General features: G+C 33.4%; 3 protein-coding genes and 1 pseudogene across 4 annotated transcripts; all 4 read right to left on the bottom strand.

The window, feature by feature from the left end:
* Positions 1-7681: 7681 nt before the first annotated feature.
* LOC114371744 lies at positions 7682-10748 on the bottom strand (annotated as a pseudogene).
* A 1081-nt stretch (positions 10749-11829) lies between these two features.
* Positions 11830-14379, bottom strand: LOC114371987. 2 transcript variants are annotated; one of them, XR_003658092.1, is made up of 5 exons: positions 13683-14379; positions 13554-13594; positions 13096-13216; positions 12499-12827; positions 11830-12399 (listed from the first exon to the last, which is right to left on the bottom strand). XR_003658092.1 is itself a non-coding variant. In XM_028329345.1 (5 exons), the coding sequence occupies exons 1-4, from the start codon at positions 13728-13730 to the stop codon at positions 12510-12512; spliced, it is 270 nt and encodes an 89-aa protein (XP_028185146.1). In that variant the 5' UTR covers positions 13731-14379; the 3' UTR covers positions 11830-12399; positions 12499-12509. The 2 variants fall into 2 exon arrangements, 1 of the variants encoding a protein (XP_028185146.1); XM_028329345.1 differs by having other exon boundaries at positions 12499-12569.
* A 115-nt stretch (positions 14380-14494) lies between these two features.
* LOC114371986 (alkaline/neutral invertase A, mitochondrial-like) lies at positions 14495-18447 on the bottom strand. Its single transcript, XM_028329344.1, has 6 exons — positions 17526-18447; positions 16973-17132; positions 16589-16800; positions 15759-16252; positions 15539-15587; positions 14495-15141 (listed from the first exon to the last, which is right to left on the bottom strand). Exons 1-6 carry the CDS (start codon positions 18237-18239, stop codon positions 14815-14817), a joined length of 1956 nt encoding a protein of 651 aa, XP_028185145.1. The 5' UTR covers positions 18240-18447; the 3' UTR covers positions 14495-14814.
* A 2659-nt stretch (positions 18448-21106) lies between these two features.
* Positions 21107-23838, bottom strand: LOC114369668 (AP-3 complex subunit mu-like). Its single transcript, XM_028326908.1, has 8 exons — positions 23691-23838; positions 23496-23595; positions 23273-23383; positions 23099-23188; positions 22769-23016; positions 22290-22499; positions 21859-22066; positions 21107-21687 (listed from the first exon to the last, which is right to left on the bottom strand). Exons 1-8 carry the CDS (start codon positions 23723-23725, stop codon positions 21442-21444), a joined length of 1248 nt encoding a protein of 415 aa, XP_028182709.1. The 5' UTR covers positions 23726-23838; the 3' UTR covers positions 21107-21441.
* Positions 23839-26724: the final 2886 nt, after the last annotated feature.

Raw genomic sequence — 26724 nt, 5'->3', positions numbered from 1 at the left:
TCCTACTTAATTAGCTCGATTATCTTATATGGAAAATAGTTGATAGTTACATAAAAGAAAAACTAATATTAATCAACATTAAAAGAACAATAAACCAGAAACTATGATCAATAGAAATCGAAGACACAGGAGATTTATAATTATGATAAAAACAAATAAATCCAACGATTTGGTGAACAATAAAAATTTAGCGTAACTAACAAACATATTAGTAGGCTTAGGGGTAAATAAGACAATTGTGCCTATTATTAATGTGTTCAGTGTTCACACGTGTGTAATATACGTAAGAATGAGAAAAAACAATGTCCAATGAAAGTGATTTTATGCCTAGGCTCTTCTTTGGTGGTCTTGCCGATTAAAAGTAATGTTGCACAATCAAATCAGGATGTTGTAGAAAATCTAGGATAAGGAGTCTCCTCAATGATGAACATAACCCTGTGTCAAGCAATTAATTTTATTTTCGGAATACGGGTGAGCCTTCAAATGGTCAAGAAGGGAGTTCTCTAATCACGACAAACTTAGATTTAGCGATATGTAGGCCTAAGGAAATCTATAAGGACCAAGCTATGACATGTAATTGTAAATATTCTTAAGGGATTTCCTAAACTATCAATGATAGGAAATAACAGGATCTTGAAACCTATGGTTCTCACAAACAATCAATAAACAACAATAGATAATGATGTGTACCTTTCTCCATAGGAAGACTTGTACCTTTATCCATAGGAACTTCTCTCCAGTGCGCTTTGATTTCCTTGAAAGATGAGAGAAATAAGATTTCACTTCCTTTGGCCTTTCTTTTCTGCCTCTCTCCGTTAGTGATGGCTATGAGTGAGAGAGAACACTTTTCTGGTCAGGAAGGGGACCTTATTTCACGTTAGTGGGTATTAAGCCCCTTTTATAACCACTACTCCCATCAAGTAGCAGTCAACCCTAGAAACTTCTCCTATTAAGCCCAATTACAATTTAGTCCTTAATCGTTAATTATTTACTTATTAGTCCCTACATAAGTCACATGCCTCTCACATGAGACATAAATTCTAACATTCTCCCACTTGGCTCATGTGACATTAATAAACATTATGGACTAAATAAATAAATAGATTAACTAACATAATGCGCATTAAAATTGACTAAATTGTTCTATACATTGGGTACATCATAATTTCATGATTAAGAATATGAACCAATTTGAGTCATGGTGGTTGTACATCATCTAATCGACATAGTCCCTTCCATGTACTACAAATTAGTCTTCTCCTTAATGTGACCATTAGTTAGGAGTACATTAAACATTATGGACTAAATAAATAAATAGATTAACTAACATAATGCGCATTAAAATTGACTAAATTGTTCTATACATTGGGTACATCATAATTTCATGATTAAGAATAGAAACCAATTTGAGTCATGGCGGTTGTACATCATCTAATCGACATAGTCCCTTCCATGTACTACAAATTAGTCTTCTCCTTAATGTGACCATTAGTTAGGAGTACATAATTGGTCCAACATAATGTCTTCATTCAAGACAAAACCTGTTAACATTACTCTAACACAAACATGCATGCAAACATAGAGAACAGGTAATCAGAAACATATCATAATTGAGCTCAGAGTGTCAGCAAAATTACATAAGGTAAATTACACTTAATGATCATCAATAACAATAATGTCCATACTTTCAACATGTTCTATAATGTCTTGGGCAATAATCCTTTATTCAAAGGGTCAACTATCATAAGGTTTGTGCTAATATGTTCTATTGACACTCTTTGTTTCTGAACTCCTTCCTTCACGACAAAGTACCTCAATTTTATATGCTTAGCACCCTTAGAGTACTTGTCGTTCTTACAAAAAAAATATTGTTGCGGAGTTATCACAATACATTTTCAGCGGCCTAGCAATACTGTCGACAATTCCAAGCCCTGAAATAAAGTTCCGCAACCAATTAATCTGAACTGTAGCCTCAAAATATACTACAAATTCAGCTTTCAGATGCAACAACAACTGATGCATACAAAATAGCTTTCATTTATTTTCGTTCCATATCATTTCTAGGACATTTTGCGAGACTAAATTAGTCTCCCTTCTAAATTAGAATAGGTGATGTTAAATACCTTTTCATCTTGAATCTCTCTAGTACTTTATCGATATATATGCTTTCTGAGATAAGTCTGACAATCCTTGTGATCTATTATGGAATATTTCTATCCCTATCACATAGCTTACCTCACCCATATCTTTCACTTCAAAGTTTCTAGAGAGAAATTTCTTAGTCTCATGAAGAAGACCAAGATCGTTAGTTGCAAGCAAGATATCACCAATATACAGAATTAGAAAAATAACCTTACTCCCACTAACCTTCAGATACATACACTGATAAACAGTATTTGCCTTAAATTTAAAGGAAACAATGGCATCATTAAACCTCAAATACCATTGGCGGGAAGCTTACTTTAAGACTGTATATTGATTTCTTTAGTTTGCACACTATGTGTTCCTTTCCTTCAACTGAGAACCCCATTGGTTGGTCCATACAAACATTCTCCTCTAAATCTCCATTAAGAAAGGCAGTTTTCACATCCATCTGATGTAGCTCCAAGTCATAATGGGCTACTAATGCCATAATAATCCTGAAAGAATCCTTTCGTGAGACCGGTAAAATGTCTCTTTATAATCAATGTCATCTTTCTGAGTAAATTCCTTAGCAACAAGTCTAACCTTGTAACGTTCAAGGTTACCATGAGAGTCACGTTTAGTCTTGAAGACCCACTTACAACCAACTCTTTTACAACCCTTTGGTAATCCTACAAGGTCCCAAACTCTATTATGTTCCATGGAATTTATCTCTTCTTTCATGACATTTAACCACTTCTCAGAATTATCACAACTTATAGCTTGTGAAAACAAAACTGGATCATTATCATTAATACTTAAGTTTATTTTTATTTCATGTAGGTATACCACATAATCATTCGAAATAGCTGGTCTCCTTTCTCTTTGAGACCTCTTTAATGCTACTTCTTGTGGTTCTTCCATAATAAGTTCATTATGCATCATGGGTTCATTATTGTGTTGCTCCTCTTCATTAATTTTGTAGCAATAACTGAAGGAGCAATCACCTTACTGTTAGAGGCATAAGCTAAAAGGACTTACACTCTAACTTCTTTAATTTCCATTTCTCGTGGAACTGTACTCCCACTGATTTCATCATTTCCAATGAACCTTACATTTCCAGTTTTGACAATTCTCATACTATGATTAGAACAATAAAACATATACCCTTTTAACTTTTCTGGATAACCAATGAAATATCCACTGATTGTTCTTGTATCCAATTTTATTTCTTGCGGATTATAAATCCTTATTTCTGCCTGGCAACCCCAAACATGCAGGTGCCTTATACTAGGTATCCTATTTGTCCACAGTTCAAAAGGTGTCTTTGGAACTACCTTACTAGGAACCCTGTTCAACAACTACATGGCAGTTTTCAAGGTATACATCCACAAGGATACGGATAAAGTCTAAGTTCTATTCCGCCTTTTTGATACACCATTTTGTTGTGGTGTACCGGGAATTGTGTATTGCACACAAATGCACGTTTCTGAACAAGCTTAGCAAATAGACCTGGGTGTTGCCCAGTTTCATCATATCTTCCGTAATACTCATCACCTCTATCATATCTAATAATTTTCACATTTATGTCTAATTGCCCTTTTACTTCATTGTAGTAAATTTCTAAGGCATCCATTGCCTAAGAAATCTCGGGCAGTAAGTAGACATAACTGTAACGTGAATAATCATCAATAATGGTGATAAAGTATCATTCCTTTCTGAAAGAACTAACATCAAAAGGTCCACAAATATCAGTATACACAATTTCAAGAAGCTGAGTGCTTCTTGTAGCTCCTTTCTTTGTATGTTTTGTTTGTTTTCCTTTAATACAACCCACACAAATATTTAGATCCGTAAAATCTAGATAAGGAAGAATTTCATTTTTTATTAATCTTTCCATCCTTTCTCTAGAAATGTGACCTAAACGTTTATGCCACAAGAAAGCAGATCGTTCATTCACTAAACTATGCTTAGTGCCAACATTATGATGCAGAGTTAAAACAGTTTCAGCATACAAATTGTTTATTTCAAATTTATATAAACCATCACAAGAATACCAGTACCAATGAGATGATTATGTTTAAATAAATTGAAACATTCATTACCAAATTAAAAGAGTATCCAGTAACATCAAGTTTAGATAATGAAACTAAATTACTAGATAAACTAGGTACATAAAGAGTTTCTAGTAAATCTAAATGATGTCCAGTGTCGAGTTTTACGCAATAAGTCTCGACTGCTTACACTGGAGTTTCACTCTATTCCCCATGAAAATGAACTTCTCATTTGGGCTTATGGTTTGGATTGTAAGGAATATCTGCATAATGTTAGAAACATGAGTCATACATCCAAAATTAATCCATCATGTATCATGGAAAACTTTAGTTAAGTTTGATTCAAAACATACACGAGCATTAAGCTCACTTTTCTTTTCGAACCAAGACTTGCACTTTAGGTAATCCTTATGGAAATGTTCGGATTTCCTACAAAATTAACAATTATTTCCCTTTGATACCTTCCTTTGGATTTGCAAAGAGTCGTCATTGTTCTTTAATGACCCTTTGCCTTTATCATGCTTCTTCATAAATTTCTTTTCAAGCTCCTTGATTTCCTTGGTGGCTTACATAATAAACTGAGTGACTTCCTTGATTCTTAAGCCTTATTTTTTTTTCCTGAACTAACATACTGTGCAATCCATGCACATTCCATTTATCTTTCATGGTATTATAGTTCATTTAGAACGGGCCAAACTCAGACGGTAATGAGTTTAGAACAAACTGAACAAGAAAGTTCTCATTCACAGCCATTATATTCCCAAGGTCTTAAGTCTTGCTGCAATGTTTGTCATCTCAATGACATGTTCATACATAGTACGTGAACCATCAAACTTCATGGTGGTCAATGTACTCATTAATGTCCCAGCAACAGACTTATGAGCTGTTTGAGAGCACTCTCCCACTAATCACATAAACTTTTTAGCACTTTCGATTTTAGGGAGAGTTGTCTTAATACTGTTTGCAACAGTCATTCTCATCAACATTAGGCTGAGTCTGTTAGATCTTTCTCAAGTTTTATAATGGACTTTCTCTTCATTGCTACTAGCATCAATAAAAGTAACAAACTTCTCTTCCAACATAGCAAGATCATGATCCAAAACACTAAGGTGAAATTGGACTTGCTCATTTCAGTCAGAGAAGTTAAGCCCATTAAAATTGGCTCAGATGATACATAAGAATCCAATGAATTCAAAACATATATTACATAATAAAGTTCACATAAGTGTTTTGAGACATAAAATACATGTCATACATATGATTCATTCAGATAACAGTTAATGTATATTGATGTTTTCCTTTGGGTGATACACCAACACACAACATACAAACATAATGATGCTAATAAAATTTTAACATTATTTGACAATTAAATATGCACCAATTAGTAATATCTATTTCCTTTGGGCATATAAATAAAACTAATGATACACACAAATTGCCTACAATTATATTCATTAATTATAAGAACAACTAATCAACCTTTGGGCGATCCATAAATGCCTTATAACAATGAATTTCAATTACCCATAAACCAATAATCATATAATTTAGCATCCATTATTCTATGAGTAATTGGAATAATCATTAAGTTGGAATTAAATAACCTTACAAATTTGGTCACTTTGGTAACTAACAAATTCAACATACATTTAATTTCAACCAAGTATAATTGAAATAATCATTAATTTGGAATTAAATAACCTTACAAATTTGGCCACTTTGGTGACTAACAAATTCAACATACATTTAATTCCAACCAAATATGTATGGTCTGCACATACTTATTGCTATTAACAATTCATAGCCATTCTATTAATTTCATTCCAGGCCATAAAATAATATTTGCATTTATTTGTGTTTTTGCATTCAAACACGTTCAAGCAAATATGTAGCATATACATATATTTACTGCTACCAATAATTGCAAAACATTCACATTAATTTAATTACAGAATATAAACTTTCAATCCTTTAATCACCTTCAACAATAATTTTTTGAAAAAAAAAAGGATCAAGTGGGATTGGAAATAGCAAACATAAGGTTGCAAATAGCAATTTCCAAAATTTCATAACAAACGAACCTGCGCAGCTTTTCAAAATTGGAATTGAATCTTTACGTTAATGGCACGCTTCCTTTCTTTCACCATTAGAAGTAAAAACTTTCTCCAAATTTAATATATACATGTTGTGTAGCTTTCTCTCCGATAATCATAAGTTTTCAAATAATCTTTCTCCAAAATTTGGTATTCAACAATAACAAAATATTGCCAATAAAACAATACATGCAGCGGAAAATAAAATTCCTAAATTTCATAATTAGGATTTATGCATAATTGAAAGAAATTAAATTATCCCTAAATTTCATAATTAGGGTTCATACATAATTGAGAGAAATTAAATTATCCCTAAATTTCATAATTAGGGTTCATACATAATTGGGAGAAATTAAATCATTCTTGGAGAATCATAAATTTCATAACACATGCTCTGATACCACATGTAAATATTCTTAAGGGGTTTCCTAAACTATCAATGATAGGAAACAACAGGATCTTGAAACCTATGGTTCTCACAAATAATCAATAAACAACAATAGATAATGATGTGTACCTTTCTCCATAGGAAGACTTGTACCTTTCTTCATAGGAACTTCTCTCCGGTGCGCTTTGATTTTCTTGAAAGATGAGAGAAATAAGATTTCACTTCCTTTGACCTTTCTTTTCTGCCTCTCTCCGTTAGTGATGGCTATGAGTGAGAGAGAACACTTTTCTGGTCAGGAAGGGGACCTTATTTCACGTTAGTGGGTATTAAACCCCTTTTATAACCACTACTCCCATCAAGTAGCAGTCAACCCTAGAAACTTCTCCTATTAAGCCCAATTACAATTTAATCCTTAATCGTTAATTATTTACTTATTAGTCCCTATATAAGTCACATGCCTCTCACATGAGACATAAATTCTAACAGTAATACCCAACCAATAATAATCATGGGGGAGGGGGAAGCTATTGACTCTTTTGAGAATTACATATTGTTATGGTTCAGTCAATATTAAATTGTTAGTAGGATTGTGATTACATTAGTGACAAGAATAAGCTTAAAAACAAAATGAAAGATTTTTAACATATTGTTTGATTATTTATATTGAGAAAATGATTGATGTTTGATACATATTGATGAATTGTATGATTTAAAAGAGCCACATCCACAACTTAAATAAACGATATAATGCATCTAAATATTATAATTTAATTATTTAATATTTAGTATTAAATAATTTCCTGTCCCATCCCTTTTAGTAGATTTATGGATCATCTTGTATATAGTGCAATGACAGTGAGTATCTTTTGGCTCATCTTTAATTTATTTAAATATAATCATAAATCATGAATATGTTTTCAAATATGATAATTTTATTGTGAATTTCTTTGGCGATCCTGTTCAGTAAACACCACTTTTTTCTTCTTTATTGATTGGTATCAAATATCATTTGATTCTAAATATACAAATTAAATTCACAAAAGCATCGGTTATATTTATATGTACGTTTACAGAATGAATAAATGACGTCTATACAAAAATTACTTTGCTATTCTACGTTTTTCTCTGTTTATTGCATTGTAGAACTCAGGACCAGGACCTCTCATTCTCAAGACCATGGTTTGGCTAGTTGACATCTAATAGGAATGCAACTTCCGTTTTGTTTGCTATTGGGAAGATTCTTCATCCACCTGTTTTGGTGTTCATCTCTCCTATTGAATTTATTTTATCATAAGAGAAAAAAAAACCAGAACTTTATGAAAAATATTCATCCCTTCCCTTCTTCCAACTCCTTTTCCATTGATTTCTAACCTAAACTAAGCAAACACTTCGCAAGAAAAATGTCAAATTCCCCCGTGCACCGACTCTTTCCTGTTATCTGTAACCAAGTTGATTGTGTTTGGAACAAGTAACAGACCAGAGAATCATCTAGAAGCTTTCGGCAATAACATGGTCTTTTCAGCTTTGATTTAAGTGATCAGTTATTTTCTTGCAGGTCATGTACATTGCAGTCTAAATCAGGTCCATATCAACATCTTTCATATGCACAATCAACAATTTCAAAACTTCACACACACACCTGTTCATTGGAAGAGACAAATCTATCTCCAACAACAAAACTGCAAACCTGGTCTTTCAATTCAATCCACTCCTCCCCGACTCACTTTTATTTTTAATACTTCTCAACTTCGTTGAGCTGGCAAAATCAGCCCAGTTTCCTTCAGCAGCATAAATATTTGATAACAACGCATAAGTTCCTGCACTATTTGGCTTCATATCCAGAGCTCTCAAAGCTCTGCTAATTTGGCCACACTGGGTTGTTTATGCACTTTACAAGCTCCAAGAAGGGCTGCCCAGATAGACTCATTTGGATTAAATGGCATACTCTCTATTAGTTGATAAGCTTCCTTTACTCTTCCAGCACGTCCAAGCAAATCAACCACACATTCATATACCTCTATATCAGGGGTTACATCATAATAGCTGGTCATTAATATAAAATATCTCATCCCTTCGTCCACTAGTCCAGTATGGCTACAAGCACTTAGAACTGCCATAAATACCATCTTATCTGGTTTAATACCTGATCTGACGATTTCATTGAATAACTCAACAGCCTCTTTACCGTATCCGTGATCCCCATATTCAATCATCATTGAAGTCCAGGAGACAAATTTGTGCATAGCATTTTGCTAAATATGTTATGTGAATCAGCTATATTTCCACACTTAGCATACATATAAATAAGCGCATTGGATATTTCTAAGTTATCCAGGCCTCTATGAACAATTACACCATGAAGCTGTTGCCCACAATACAGAACTGCTAAGTTAGCACATGCACCTACTGCACTAGTAAATGAGAAGCAATCTGGACTAAAACCTTCTGATACCATTCACGAAAATATGCAGAGAGACTCTCTGGAATCCAATGCTTCAAATCCAGCTATCAAGGTATTCCATGTGATGGTATCTTTATGAGTCATTTCAGAGAATAATTGTTTTTCCTCAGATGCACAATGACACTTGCAGTACATGTCCAGTATGGAATTCATGACAGGAAGGTTGGACTCAAATCCATGCTTAACCACTGCAGCATTTACCTGCTTGCCCAAAATACCCGATCCAATTGATGCACAAGCTTTAGCTGCAATTGAGAAGCTGAAGAGACTTAACGCTCCTTCATCCTGTTTGTTAGCAAGAAATTATGTTGTACAATACTAATATTTAGACTACTAATAAGTCGAACAATTAAATAAAAGTAGACCTAGATTTAGAACAAGAGGGATAAAATAGAAGTTTACCAGAAACATTTGACTGAAAACTTGAAGACCACCTTAGGCGCCTCCTCTATGAGTGTACCCAGTGATAAAAGTAGTCCTGGTAACATCAGTCTTGGTTGTGATATCATCGAAAACCATCCTTGCATGATCCATCCTATTGCAACAAGTGGCATACATATCCATAAGTGCATTATCAATATATATGGATGATCCTTGGACACCAATCTTGAAGGCCAAAGCATGAACTAACTGGCCACATGGAAGAGCTTTCAAACCCTTACAGAGGCCTTCAAAAAAGATGATATGGTGAAAGCAGTGGGGTTCACCCCATCTCTGAGCATTTGAGGAAACACACTCCATGCACTCATATGGTTGTTGCCAGATCATGGCCGTCCAGGTGACCACGTTTCTGTGGGACATTTAGTCGAACACCGCATGGGGTTCTTCGATTGAGCCCTTATCGAAGGAAAAACTTAATTAATCATTCGGGCAAAATGGTTCTTCAATTGGGTGCAGCGAAGAGAGTTTTTGACAAGCAATGGAGTAGCCATCATCGATCAAATGACCATGCAACCAATGCTTTTATTTATGTTGTTACTACGATATATGCGAGTTCAAAAATGCAAGTGTTAAACCTTCACAATCTGGCTAGCCGTTAACCGTTGGTATCTGGTTTGCTTCAGAAAATTATATATGATTCCGCACTGGCCAAAGACCAACTGGTAAGGTGGTTCTTCCTTCAATGGTAAGAGTATGAACTACCAATGTGTATGTGTGTGTGTGTGAAATAGACAGACATGGAAAAATTTGCAACTAAATACCAAGACACAGAGGATGTTGTCATGTTGCTTTTATTAATGAAATATAAGTCCCAAGTCTAGAAGTGAGAGTGAGATAGTGATAGCAACCCTGAATTAGAGGCTAATCGTAGGCCCAAAAGAATTATCAAAAGGCCACAAAGGTGGGAAGAGTTTATTCACTAAAGGATATCAAATCAGCACCGGAATTCTGTTAGTAGTGGATCAACATCCGTTAGCGGTATTTGTTAGTGCCTAACCATTCTTTTATGATTCCGTTATGCTTGTTTCATTTTCGCTATTCTGTTGTGGTTGTCCTTATCCTTTAAGCTAATGTAAGTCTATATATAGTGTGTTATCAATGAAAGGGGACAAGAATTTCAAAGCTAAAATACTATCTTCTAACCTTTCCTTCTGGATGTATTTCCTGACCTCGAATACAGGATCCATTGTTCACAGAGCGCCATCACTTGGGGCTTTCATTGATCCCTCCCATGGTCGATAATACACATTCTCACTTCCTTTCTCGCCTTGAGGAGGCTGTGACCCTCTTGACTCAGAACCAGAGCGCACTCACCTCCACACAGAGCTCCCTCCACGTAAGAACCTTGAGGTTCCTCGCTTCGACGAACGACTCCAGGTTGCCTCCTTCTACCGCGACGGGCCAGCCATTAGTTGCTTTCAGTGGATGTTCTACAACCACCAACTGCCTTCTTGCTCTACTTTTCTTTAGGCCTTGGAGATGCGTTTTTGCGCCCTCCTTATATGGTCTAGTTTTCTTTAATATATAAATATTTTTAATTTCACATAAAAAAAAGGTAAAAATAAGCTGTATATTGAAATCAATTTTAAAAAATTTATGTAAACAATTTAATTATAAATTGATAAAATAAAAATGTGTAAACTATTTAAAATAAAAACATATAAATGATATAAAATAAAATTAAAATATTTATATATTAAATATTTTTTAATTTATAAATTTAATAATTTTAAAAAAATAGTAACGGTTGATTAATGATACATAGAAAATAATACTAATGTAATTAATTAAATAAAATAAATATGTTGGTGATTTATTACCTTGTCTATGAATAAAGGATGAGTTTAATTTATACGGAAACATTTTTTATTTTTCACTTTATTTTTTATCAAATAAACGTCATGTTAATAACCTACCTAAGCTCCACATTAACACAAATATATCACATCAAAGTCAACATTTGACTTTAAATGATCAACTTATAGAAGGATAAAACATTACTTATTTTAGAAAATAAGAGACTAAATATCTTCATTTAGAAATAGAAGAAACAAAATTACAGATCTAAAATTATTAGGAACTAAAACTACAATTTAGCCTTAAAAATAAGAAAATTCATAAAAAAAATAATCTCTAAAAGTGCAGTTTTTATTTACTTTGGTCCAAATTACACAAAGTCATATAACTTAAATGATAATATTAACCTATGTTTATGAATTTATTTGACATGTTTTTTACAACAAATAAAAATATGACGACAAACAAACATATTTAAACCTCAGGTTGAAAGAAGTCATCCCAACCGTACACACGTACAAGTTAATTCCTAACAACACCTCCTATCTCCCACATAAAGCATTATAAACCAACTGAACTATGCATAAAAAAATTTCAAAATCTGAGCAACATTGCCACGATTCTATTTGAAGTTTCGGTGGCCTTACCAAGCTCGTTCCGTCTAAAACTCAGATTAAACGATTATGAATACAAACCAATTTGTAATATTTTTCAAGAGCTCCTAGAGGAAGACTATCTTCTTATGCAAAGTTAATGGTTTGCATAGAAAAACTTGACAGAACCTTTATAATAACTAATAATCATTCGTTTAGTCCTCACTTTCCTCTGGTTTCACAAAGAATTCAATATGAGCTATTCTACCTGGTTGCTGATAGCCAACTGAATCAACATGTGTGTGACACAGATGGTTTGGCAATTGAAACCAGATGCTGAACTTTTAACATTCCACCTCTCCCAATGCTTAACTTACTTCCTCTATTTTCTTTAATAACACTGCTAGGCATATTAGAAGTTGTTGCTCTGAGGAACTTATATTTGTACCTGTTAACAGCAAGCATAGTAATAACAAATAAAATTGCTGGCAAGGAAATGACAACTAACACAAAAATAATAGTTTTTTAAAAAAGAAAAATAAAATACTTGAAAGAAGCTCAATGATCACACTGAAATGCCACCAAGAGTTCAGAATTCACATAATACATGAAGTCTATCTGAAAAACAAAATGTGTACATAGTCAGTTTAAATTTCAAAGCAACCAGCATCTGATCATTTGAGTTAAAAACAACACAGTACAAACTTGGTGTAGAATAATCTGGAGGCTCTGGCTTTAGAATTAAATAAAACAAGTGTTGCACCTGTTGATCTCTTATTTTCTTAATGTAACAGAAGGAAGCTCTGGCTCTAGAATAATCTGGATGCTTGATCCAGGCCATTCAAGATCCTCAATAGCTTCCTTTAGAGCTGCAGACTTGGTGTAGATTAATAATAATCAAAATATCAGTTAACATCATTCAAAACATATGTGTTTTTTTCACAAGTATCAACTTCAGGAATACATGTATTTTCCATAGAATATATATATATATATATTCAGAATCGATAGAAGCATAAAACCATGCCTATCATATCAAAGGGTTCATCCACACTTTTAATTTTATGATTGCAGAGTGTAAAAAAAAAGGGTCATTTAGAAGATAATAAGTCATTGAAATTGATATCTGAAATTTCTGACATACTTTAACAGTAAAGGTTAAAGGGTTTGCCCCTGCAGGTTCAAAATTGTAGTCCCATGCAATTGTATCTGGAATCTTTGTCCTGATCTCTGCACAAATACTGGCATCCAGAGAATCTACAGATCTAAAAAGAAGTGGAACAAAGACAAGACAATTCTATGAAACTGTTTGGCTGATTGATTGTAGAGCCCTAAAGAAAATTAAGCTATCAAGAATCTTATTCAATAAACCATCATTATGACTATCACACAGATACTTGGCTGGGAGTTAGTAAAATGTTGGATTAACTTGTAATTAGAACATAACATGGTTCAATTCAAGTAGAAAAGAAGAGAAGGGAAGGGCATAGTGTAGTTAGTTACATAACATACTTGAGAAGAAGCTGCATGTCAGGACCCGGATATTGAATCTGAATCCAATGAAGATGGTAAGAAAAGAAGAGAATGGTACCTACTACCTACCTATCATTTGAGATAAACCTTGGCTTGGAGGCAACCGCATTCTTGACAATCAAAACAATGCCGTGTTCAGACAACTCCAACACGGCGTCCTAGGTTAATTAAGGAATGAAGAAAAGAGGGAATTACTACCTGCTGGCGCTTCCACCGAACGGCCCTTGAACGTTTTCCAGCTAGCATATAACGTCTGGGGCTTCTTCCTCCTCCTCCATGCCACCTTCGCAAAACCCCTTCTCTTCCTTTCAACTCCACTCACTTGTAAATGGAACCATCACACCACCTCTCAGCTGTTTATAGGTTTACTTTCCCCCTAATTTTACTACTTTCTCTCTCAAACTAAATTTTACTTCATATTGTAGCCCTGCATTTTCGCTGAGTTCTTCAACTTGTATTCGTCTTTTTAATCGAGTTCTTTCGTCTAATTGTTGTTATAAAAAATTAATCACATGGACCTAATTAATTCATGAATCCAGTATTGTCACCTTTATTTATGTGTACATCAGTATTCTCACCATTCCAAGTAAGTATTCTTGCATTTTCAGGTCAGTATTCTCACCATTCCAAGTAAGTATTCTTGCATTTTCAGGTCAGTATTCTCACTTTTACAGATTCTAAATCAGGTTCTTCAACTAATATTCTCACGTACGTATGTTGTGATGATTTATTGTTACTTGATGACACCAAATCAATTGACTTTGTAGAAAGATTTAACATTTAATTTTATATGACTTTTGGAATGAATTTCTTATGAAAGTAGGCGTGGATTTCTTCATTTGATTTTCAAAGCTATCCATTCAATGGTTCACTTCACCACCTTATAAAATCTCCATACATATCATAACATTCCAAATAAAGTAACCTTCACAGTATTATGATTTATAATGTCCTTTAATCTCCGCATCAGTGATGAGAAAGTGAAGTCAAAGACACAGAGCAGAACGATGTAAAATAATAATAGTTTAGGTACGCTCACAAGGAAACTCATTATAAAATGCTGCAAAGGAGCAACTGTATAATGAGATAAATCAATGTGAATATTTGTGCATATACACACAAGAGCTCATACTTTTAAATCTCTATCCCCTAATTGTTAAAAAAAAAAGTGAGAATTGCCCTCCCAGAACAAAGGAAAGCCTTCTTAACCATAATTACAGCAATGGAGAAGGTGTTTATTTTCCAATTTAACTTTTTCTATAACCTACCAAACGCACAATATAAATATATGATCCCCCTGGCTATGAATGTACACTACTCTAGGAATTCGTCATACAAGAATTTGAGACCTTGCGGCACCACGGGAACACCTTTTCCTGCCACTCTTGCTAAGTCCACAAACACATATGTCAAGAAGCTCGTAATCCTCCTCCCAGAATAACATGGATGCCATCTCAGGATTCTTCAAAAGCATCTTGGATGTAAGGAAACCAGCTATGGTCCATGTTTGATACATTCGGGCTTGTTTTCCGATAAATTTTCCAGTACGTGTATCATAGTATTCAGGCCAAGAATCAACTGGCAGTCTTTTCTCAGCCAAAGCAACTGCTTTCTGGGCAAGTTCAATTCTCCCCATTTTGATGCATGCCAGTGTGAACTGAAAGATGATGGACAAGGAAAATGCATCAGAAATTAAAGCAACATTTCATGACTTGGCAGTTGATATGCAAGGTCTCAGTAACAAAATTGGCAAAAAAAAAAAAAATTGTTTCATTTTAAACATTTTCTCTCCTGATTAACAACCCAAGAAAATAATCTCTCCTGATCTTTTTTTTCTCTCTTCAGGTTCTGCAGTATATGGTTTTAATTTCCAATTTTCTGCAGTATAATAGAATGAGTTTCTGGTAAGTTCTCTGATTCTCTCCCATGTGTCTTATTCCCATCAATCAGAGTCACCAGACTCAGTTGAGGTAGTAAGACAGGACAGAGTAGATAGCCAACAATATATCTGACCTGACCTTAAAACACACACATTGCCATCAGGAAAAATTTACCTGCCACAGAAGGGTTGGCCAAGATCCACCATTGTGATATGACCAAGGGCTGCAAAAGTTAAGCATGTTGTTTCAGTTAAGATGCACTCAGTAGAAGAAATTCTGACTACAAAGACAAACAAATTATACAACATAAATTCATCAAATGTACTCCGTATAAAAAAAATCAAAGTTCTCAAATACACAAACAACAGAAAGAAAAATTATGGTAAGAACTTACGTATTCTTTGGGTCACAACCAGTAACTATGCGCCACTCTTCATTATCCAAGGCAGGATAACATATCTTAAGAGGCATATGGCCCACAAGATCATCCCATTTTGCTTCTATCAGATTTAAAATAGCCTGGTTCTGTCTTGGGGTGCCCAATGATGAGACAATAGACCAAAGATTTCCAAGTGAGAAAAACCGGAAGTCCATGTGAGCTGGCTGCAAATTCCCAATCAGATACCCACCTTCTTCAGGAATCCAATCCATTAACCACAATGGAATTTGTTCTGGGTAGATGTTGAATTTGTTGATGGCATCTGTGGAGTACTCTTCAGTTTTATACCTGTATATTTCATTCATCTTTTTCATATCCACCCAATAATATTCTCTAATGTGAAATGACAGTGCACTGAGTCTGTTGTTAATGGCTCTAATAAGATTATTGGTTCCATCAGTTGCAACAAGCATCTCACGTGAGCAGCGAAGAGCTGAGTAAAATAATGCCTGTAAAGTAAAACTTACCACAGATAAATGGAGGAATAATAAGTGAAAAAATAGAGGTAGAATGCAGAAACCAGATTACCTGAATGCAGAGTTTTATCTCATGTTTAACAAACATAGATTAATGTCACTTGTTTCATATACATGAAAATAGCATTCATCAAATAAAACAGGAGCATATACTGATTTAAGTATAGACTAAGACAATTGCAACTTAGTAATATAGAGCATCATTCAATTTTAAATAGAACATACCACAAATAGCATAATTTCCAAATCCATATTTAGTACCCAATACCAATAAGATAAGAATGAAAAGCATTACATAGTTACACTCACTTGGATCTCAAGGGGGTGACCATGAATTCCCATCCGCCTGTCTATCATGCAAGACCCATCAGTGACTAACAGAGAAGGAAACATATCAAACCCATCTGTTAAACACAAGTTAAGGATCATTTTTAAGCCTGTTTGAACATCCGCCCTTTCTTGCAAGCTGCAGTCACCAGTGAGCTTCCCATAAGCCCGCAAGAGGATGATCCACCACAATCCTATCAAGGAAACAAAATGGAAACAGTAGAGGAGAGTCATTTAGTTATGCTACTCAAATAATTTTCTTTTGAGAATGCTCATGGTTTACATCTCATTAGCAATTTTCAACATCATTCATTCATTCTTCCTATAGGCATATTATAAGAAACTGTCAAATAGTTAACTACTAACCTGAATCTACAGGTGCAACACGACCAATAGCTGATTCCCCAAAATCAGGATCTAAAACTTCTTCATGGTTATCTTCATCAAGAGCAACAGTTCTAACTTTGAAACTTGCAGGCATCAAGCCCTGCCCTGGACTGTAGCAGTCCACCGTTTTCTCCCAACTCTTTTAAGAAAAAAGGTAATCAATATTAAACAAAGTTTTAAAAACGCTCAATGATTTTTGTATTCACAATTACACTTTCTTTCAGGATCAATCAAGTACAGACAGAACATTGAATTAACATTTAATCATGACAATAAATACACTTTCTTTTAGCATTTAACCCTCAGATTTACAATTGATCATTAGCATCCACTGTAATTGTTACGTTGCTAACTCTTAACTCTTAATTAAATATCCAAGACGAGTGCTAGCAACACACTCTTTCTTACACATTCTCTACACTATTGTTAAAATTTATTGAAAACTACAATATGTTAAAGAATCTGTTGCTAACATTTCTCATTCATCCAGTAAATGGGTTCAAGTGACTCTAAAAGGGGGTAAATAAATTACCTGCAATTGCAAGGTGTGAAGAAGAAAGTTCTTGACAATCTCACTTTCTCCTCTAAGCAAGAAAGCAAGTGCTGAAGGTATAAAATCCCTAATAAAGACCTGATCATAATTCAAGGGTATCTTGTCCCCAGGATCATTTGCAGCCATAGTTCCCACAGGGTTGCCACAATAAGTCACAACAGCACCCTGCAACAACTTCCATGCTTCTTTTTCCACCTCTGAGTCCTCCTCCCCTTTAGTCTTTCCCACACTCACATTCACATCACCACCCAAATCCCTCTCATCCTCCTTATGAACACTTTCCACCACCAATGGTTTCACATTGTTCATGCCACCCTGTACGTAAATCCTCTCAAAATTGTTGTTGTCCTTGACGCGGGTCTCAACAGAGGTCGAGAAATTTCGAACCTTGAAGGTGGAAACGTCCCTGCTCGATGTGCTCAAACTAAAATGCATAGATGGAGGGGCGAAATTCGAAGAGGGTAAGCCAAAAACTTTCTGAGCAACATCAATACCCTTTGTGCGATGAATTTGAAAAGGGTGGTGATTGGCGCGGTCATGATTGAAACGAGGTTTCAGCGAATTGTTAGCAATGGAAAGAGTGTGGTCAGATTTTGCAGGAGTGGACCCGAAAAACAATGAAGTTCTAGAACCGGTGAGAATCCTGCGAGCGGAATTAATGGCGCGGTTGCGAATAAGGGTAATTGTGTTCATCGTGAAAAGGCAATGGGAGTGAAAACAGAGAAGAAATCTAAGGAAATTACTGTTAGTATATCATAGACACAAAAGTGTGATGTTGGTGAGAATGAGAAGGTTTAGGTTGAGTGGTTGTTTCATGTGGATTGAAGGGGGCGCTGCTGCCGCCGGGGAACACAGAAATCTTTCATACCTTTTCTTCTCAGAACGTGAAGTATATTACAATCATTACAAATCTTATCCATAGATTCCATACGTTAGTTTTAGAAGATTTTATTTTGGTTTAATTACTAATTAGATTTTTTTAAAGGTACTAATTGGATATCTATCTATCTATAGTATAATAATGTTTTGATCTTATTATGTAAAAATTTAATATAATTTGTTAGTTATTGGTTAAATTAGTTTTTCTATTGTTTTAATTTATCCTTTAATTTTTTTAGTTAAATTTGTTTCTTTTGTTTAAATGATAAGAAATCATATTTTTACAACGGTTTAAAATTAAACAATCAAATTAAACTCAAAATAAATTAGAAAATTAAATTAAATCTAATAATAAATTGGAGTTAAAAAAAAACTAATTTAGCATTAGTTATTTTCTAACTTAATGTACTTGAAATCATGTCAATAGTAGTTGCATTAGATGAATATGATTCAAGAAACAGTGATAATAATACATGTACAGTTATCAACTTATCTTAATCATTAGAGAACCCAACAATGTAAAAAATAAAGAGAGTTTCTTTTAGCAATTCAATTTTTTTCTAGTTGTGTTAGCAATTCAATTAAACTAGCTACATATCAATTGTCAAGACATGTTAGAGGCAATTTGAGAATGCAACAATTATGGACATATTAATGATTTCTCTTCTGTGTTTTCTGCCGTAGAAACTACCTTAACGCAACTACCAAAAATCTTCTGACGATTTTACACAACTAGAAAAAAATATATATATAATAGTGATACAGTGGTCAAAGTTAACAAGTTTGAAGACAACTGACAGTAGTGACAACCAAAAAAATTGCTAATCCAAAAACTTGCAATTTTACTTGGAGGATCAAAACATAAAGGAGAAACAAGTACAAAGACCAAATTAACAATTAAACATTTCAATTTTTATCCTTTTATATGATTTTTAATATAATTATTATAAAAATCAATAAAAATATTTACATGTATTTTAATTAAACTCTTATTTAATTTTATTAAGTGAATTTAATTTAAATTGAGTTTGGATAAAAAAAACACAAAATGGAAGGAAAACACACAAATAACATTAGAGTTTTTGTTTAGTTAAAACTGGAAAGAAAAAGAAGAAACAAAATACTTTTAGAATAAAAAGTTCAAATTTTTCTTTCTTTATGATTTTTCATCATTTTAATTTGTAACTTTTTCTTCCTATCTTTTTACTTTCTTTCCTCTAATTAAATAGAGTCTAATACTCAAAACAAATACTAATATTAAGCGTATATATCACTTTTAATTTGAATTTTACAATATATGAATGGAATTTAGATAATATTATCTATTATGCAAGTTAGTTAAAGTAGTGTGTTATTTAAATTATTTATATAATAAAAATGGTATTAAAAATCAATATTAATTATATAAATGTTGCAAACAGTATAAAAATCATCTAAAATACTGTACATTCTTTTTTCTAAAATTAATATTGAAAAAATACATACACAACACGTGCGTTACCCGAAAAAGTTGGATAGGACATTAATAAGAGTCAGGCGGAAAAGAAGTGAAGTCCATTACATTTTGGGTGTCTCAACGTGCCTCTGCCACAACTGCATGTTTGGTTTACCACTGTCCACTAGTGTTCAACCAAGTGTTTGGTCTTATCTTTTTTTTTTTTTTCTAATCTTTTATTTTATTTATTTTTTTATATGTAATTAATATTTTTCAAATAAAAATATAGTTGTAGTCTTCAAAATATTTCATCATTTAATTTTAAGCTTTATAAAACAATTAATATATTTTTTTTAGCTTTTATACTTGCCAAAAATAAATTAACTTTAATCTCCCGTCAAAAATTACTATTAAAATGTAAAAGATAAAAAAATACTTATTAAATTTCTTTAAGAACTAAAATTAAATTTCAAAATATTTTAAAGGACGAAAACATGTTTTATCCATATTCTTTTAAAAATTTGTCCATCACAATGCTAAATTACTTTTTTGTCTGTAAAATTTGTCTATCACAATGCTAAATTATGATACGTGTTAGAATCATGTTGCCACTTACGTCAAAATAAAATAATGTCACCACATTGAAAAAAGTGTTAGAAAAAGTGTCAAGTGTCAACTATCAGTTCCCGATGATTCTTGGATCTACTGCGTCCCTTGATGAAAGATTTTGAGCTTGAGTTATATATATATATATATATATATATATATATATATATATATATATAATGGATTTTGAGCTTGAAGTGCAATTCGGTAATTAAGCTTTTGTTCAAAAAATACAGTGGCAAGAATCGAGAAGTTCTAAATTATGTAAAAAAAACAACAGCTAATAAGATGAAAAATATTCGAATAAAAACTTAATCACATAAATTATTGCCACATACTAATAAAACAAGTAAAAAATAATTAATTAAAATTAAATGGTGAAAAATTAAACTTTGATAAATTTATATACTTCATACTATTTAACAAATTTAATATTTTCTCAAGATTTAAATGATACTTATACTTAAGTATTTTATATGTACTATATCCTCTTCAATCTTCATCCAAAGTCAAGTCTTAAAGCTTGAAGCACAAACAATATTACTATACACGTCTACCAATTTATTATTATGAGATTATACTATTTATCATAACAGCTATTTATTCCAAATGTATAAGCAAATAGATAGATAAGATTAAATTAAGAGCATGAATATTTTGTATATCTCAACAAAGCTTTGACATACTACATGCCATCATGGCTGCTGGAACAAATTACACAGTACTATTTGAATAGGAATGCAGAGGTTTGCTCCACTTGATAGTGGTAACGGTAAGGTTCATCAAAGAATAACTCCATTGATAGTCACGAGATTCAGTCAGATAACCATGGTAAGGTTCATCAAAGAATAACTCATGACCAGAATAAAACATAATCATCTTATAATGATACAAAAGAAACCACACAATGTTATTACAGCCAAGAAAATTTCATATCCACACTATACATATGACTTATGGTAGGTAGATCTGAAATTATGATCTTACTTCAAATTCTCCGGCCCGAGTAAGAGCTCGAAAACCTTTGTAAAATCGGTATGGTACAGTCTTCAGATCCAGTTTATCTATTTGCAGACCAGACAGGGCGACACCCATAATCCTAAAACCCACTTGAAATGTAGGGAAGACATGAAGGCGCTCCAATCCAGTTTCAATCACTAATGTTCCAGACAAGGAAGGGGTTTTGTCTTTTGGGATTCGACCAATGGACCATATGCAAGTCTGGTATAACAAGATATAAATGAAAAATTAAAATATATAGCAAAAATAATGGAGCATAGAAACTTATCTTTGATGATTTTAATTGCTTCCATAGAGGACATAAAATTGTCTCTATGCAGAAACAGTGAAAAACTACTCACTAGAAGCATGATACTCGTGCAAATTAAGCACCTGTTTAGCAAGGATGTTCACTGTTCCATGATTTGAAGTAAGATCAGCTGATAAGATGAAAGGAGGGAGCTGAAACTGAACAGTAACCGAATCAATTGTCTTTCCAGGATCATTTCTTATTCCAGCCAATACACTAACACGGCATATCCCACCATCTGAAGTTAACTGCGGCTTTACATATATTGGGGTGCTCTTCAACTTTCTAACTCTGAAAAGTGAAGTGCTTGAATTAATGAGAGAACACAAAGTAGGAATACAAGTTTAATGTAAACAGAGAACTCAACATTCAGAATTACAACTTTATCCAATACTGACTTTCTACAAACAGATTTTTGGTTCATGATAAATCACAGCCAAAAGAAACAAGGCTTCTAGCGTTCTAGTTTCATTTTCAAATCCTGATTCAGACAACAAAAAAGTGGATATTGTACCTGTAACTCATAAGCTTAAATTGTCCATCAGGAGGCACAAAGGAAAGAATTTGATGAGACTCCCAAGGCCGAAAACGAACACAGGGATGGAACCTCACATCATTGAGGATGGAAGGATTTGTAAATGAAAGGGTTAAATCAGGAAAACCTGAGATCCGGGAATTTACTTGGACTTCACCATAGATCTCACATTTCACCAAACCCCCGTCCCTGAATGAATAAAACCCTTTAGCTGTGACTACAAAGAAAGAACGAAATTCTCCATAAGATAAAACCTATTAAAGAGCGGTCTCACAACACAATCTGTAATAATTTCTATGTTCTACAAAAAAGTTCCAAGTTCAAGCTTCCAAGAGTTAGTAATATCCCATTCACCAAAACATTGTAGCTAATAAGACCATGATAACCAAAAGGCAAAAACACTAGTAATTTTATCACTGTCATTTTAAGAAATGATGAAGGAGAATGAGCATATAGACCTGTTTATAATTGCATCCATTTCTTCAACAAGGTCTACATAGACTTCATTGTTGGAGTACTTTGGCTCTGCCGTTCTCCAGGGAACACAAGATGCTGCAGCCCCAGGAAGGGTATCACTCACATTTGAACTGCTACCAGTGACGATGCTCAAGGCTTTGTCAACCATATTCGGCGGAGTAATCATTTCTCGCAGGATACTAGGTTCTGTAGTTAAGGGGAAGCCATTGTCTATCATCTCATCCAACAGCTACAATAACAAAGTAAAGTGATTAGTTTCCATTTACTCAACAAAGAGCAACAGGGTAGAGGTTAGTACTAGAGACAAGTACCTCGTACACAATGACAAAGTTGTCTTTAATTATGTCCTCGTTTAAGGCCCCAAAATAATCATTGAGGACATTGGCTACCCTACAAAGGAACTAAAAATCAGAAAGTTAAGAGAAAACTAATAGTTAATAAATAAAAAGGGTAGCATTCAGGCGTTTATTTGGCTTCAGATATACCTCAATGGCCATCAAGGGTGGCATTTCAACTTGCGTGCAGCCCAAAAAAGTGATTCCATCACGAAAAACTTGGAAAATATAATGCGTAGGAGAAGCAATCACCGGTTGTTGCTAAAAATTAAATAAGTTTTATAAAATAGTCATACACTGAATGAAATGAAATTAAAAAAGAAAAATCTGAAAGAAATAAAAGAGGTTGTGGAAACTAAAATAAAAAAGAAACCTTGAAGGAGTCGCCTAGTGAAATGGCTTGTTCCCAGAACCAGGCACAGATGGAGCGATCCACGCGGTGCCCCGTGAGCTGTTTCTCTAACATTACCTCTCTTCATATGAAATCAAAAACTCAAATTGCAATCAAATTCAATAATTCCACTAAGAAATGAAAAGAACAATACAAAGTTGCATTTATTTATCATACCCGGCATCTGACACGAGAAATATGCACTGCAGCATCACTCGAAATCGGAAGTAGAAGGCAAGGAAAGGGTCGTAGTGCGTTGAAGGGATTATCAAACAATAGACAATGTGTCATCTTCGCAATGATTCCAACCAGAAGAAGCTGCCAAACTTACCTGCTGACATGGATATCCAATAAACTACTAGTTTCACATTAATCTAGGGCCAGTTTTTATTTATTTGTTTATTTAGGATTAGGGTCGATTTGTTTAAAGGCTTAATTATTGATATGTTCTTCAAATTATTTTTAAAATTTTAATTTATTTAAACTTACAAAAAATAATTGCGAAAAAAAAGTTTTTTTTAGAAAATCTATTTCTTTTACAAAAAGTAAATAGAAGTTGTCCTATTGCTAGCATATTTCTCTCTTCCTCAATTCTTTTTTCATTGTTTCCATTTGAAAAATATTTTTTTAAAAGTAAATAGAAGTTGTAGCAAACAGTGCTAACGAGTACATTTGAATAGAGTTTTGAAAAAGTAAAAATAGAGGACAAATTATTTTTTAAAAATTTTCTCAAATTTGTTAATTTTATTTTTAAAAATGATATATTAACATTAATTTAATATTTTAATCTTTTACTTACTTTTATAAACATTATATGACTATTTTTCAAAAAAAATATTTTCTCATCTCCGATTCCTTCCGAAATCTAATTCTCAAATGTATCTTTATTTTTTTTTCTTTTTATTTGACAAAAATATAATATTTGTTAAAAGTGAAAATAATCTGCAAAATAAATTACAGGTTTTGAAAAATATCCGGCACCATCAAAATGGATAAACAGATCCTCCTAATTAAAGATATTGAAACATAGTGTCACACATGGATTTTTGCAATACGTTATTTGAAAGCTTAAAATATGTTTTTCGTTCATATAAATATTAAAATGTTTGAAATCTGTCACTGTGAAATTTTGAGTCTATTTTTCATCCTTGTAAAATGTAAATGTATGATATTTTGGTTTGGATGTAAGTTTGGAAGATTCGATCCTAAGTGTTAATTTTTTTTGGACATTTTATTTGAACAAAGGCTTCGTCGCCGCCTTCATCTTCTTCAACCTTCCCCTTCATCTTCTTTCTCCCAACTTCAACCTTTCTCTTCCACCTCCAAACTGCGACTTTCATCTTCCACCTGCCACCTACAACCCACCAACATACAAATTTGGAGTTTCTAGAGCCCGTAGGTGATGGGGTGCTCCAAGTTCCTTGGCATCTTCATCTGCGACGATTAACGAGTGCCCGTGCAAATTACTCATGTTGTTGCTGACTTCAAGGAGCACCAACAACGCCAAAAGGCGTTTTTTGAGATGTCAAAATTGGGTGTAAGTGCTATACTTGATGCATTTTTATGTTCTCCATGTCCCCTTTTTATGTTCTTCATGATCCTAATTTGTTGATGGATATAGAGTCCAAGTTCCTGCAACTTTTTTCATAGGACTAAGGGCCTTGTCAATGTTAGAGGAGCAAATGTTGATGGAAGGCAAGTGGTTGTTGCTGATCTAAGCCAAGACACATTTCATAGGACATACCAACAATTGGAGCAATAGTTAGAGGAGGCTCAAAGGAAGATTATTAAATTGCAGAAGAAAGTTGTTGGTAAAAGAAGGAATGTGTATTTTTTAATGAGTGTTTTGGTGATGTGTTTATTCATGTTACAGGCATAGATTTTCATTTTTCTATTGAAATGTAACTGTTGAATGTAATGGGTTAAGGTGATGTTGTTGTTAGTAGTGAACAAGTTGTTTACTTCATTTTTTGGTCATTAATGGAGTTTTACATACTTTATTTTTAAATACTTCATTTTTAATTACTTTAGTAAAGCATTCCCGGTAAAGAGTCCCTATAAATACTTTAATTTAGCATGGTATACATCATTTTTAAATGCTTGAGTAAAACATTCCCTACAAAAAGTCCCTGTAAATACTTTAGTTTAACATGGTATTAATTTAATTTTACATACATCATTTTTAAATAGTTGAGTAAAGCATTCCCTATAAAAAAGACTCCAAACTCCTTTACCTAAACACAATTTAATAGCATTCATTCATGTATTGAATGAAACAACAAATTTTATGTAAAATATAGAAAATAAAGTTTAATATTGATAAGGGTAGTCTTTAATAATCACATAATAATATAACCATTGTCTAGTAAAAAAAGTAGTAACAGACAATGTTTGGTACTTTGGATTCCATAAAAAGACTACATAGAAGATTCTCATTGTTTAATTGAACCAAAAAAATCTCACCCACTCAGCAAATACATCCAAGAAACTCTAATTAGTATTGTCCACCACACATCGACACCCAACTTATTCTCTTTCACATGTTTTGATACAGAAATAAACACCTCATTCCTTTGTCCTTCTTTGTTCTTCTTTTGGTTCACCATCTTTTGATTCACAATCTTTATTAGCAATTCTGCTGGAGTACAATTTTCAAGGAAATCCTTTTCTTTGTCGATGTCCTTCATGCTTGAGGCAGAACATGTCTTCTCCTTTTCCTGCATAAGTAGACATGTTTAGAATACAACTCTTACACAAGTAGAACAAAGTGTAGGAAGTAACTTTTACCTTTTGTTTCGGTTTTGGTTGCTTTTTTGTATACTTACTCCTACTCGAGTTAGCTATCCCAACTTGAGATGTTTGCATTGGAATTTCAGGTTCAACAGTTGTTGCATCATTGTTTCATGCAGGAATTATAGATCCAAGTCCTCCCACCTCAAATCCAACATCTGCACCATTGTTTCATACTGTTGGAATTTCGTATCCAGTAGCTTGTATCTCAGGTCTAGTAGCTACAACATTGTTTCCTACTGTTGGAATTTCAGATCCAGCAACTGCCACAGGTCACTCTTTGCAAGTTCGAGTGGTATGTCCATAATTTTGGCATCTCTTGCATTTTTTTTTGTATTTTCTCTTCTCAGTTTAGTTGGTCTTGGATCTTAACTGGCTCTCTTCTTCTTAATATTTTTGGTCTTTCAAGCCCAACTTTGTA

This window comes from Glycine soja, chromosome 10 (genome assembly GCF_004193775.1).
Source record: "Glycine soja cultivar W05 chromosome 10, ASM419377v2, whole genome shotgun sequence".
In the NCBI taxonomy this organism is placed as follows: Eukaryota; Viridiplantae; Streptophyta; class Magnoliopsida; order Fabales; family Fabaceae; genus Glycine; species Glycine soja.
The sequence above is the reverse complement of the archived record's forward strand: the minus strand, read 5'-3'. Positions and strand labels throughout refer to the sequence as shown.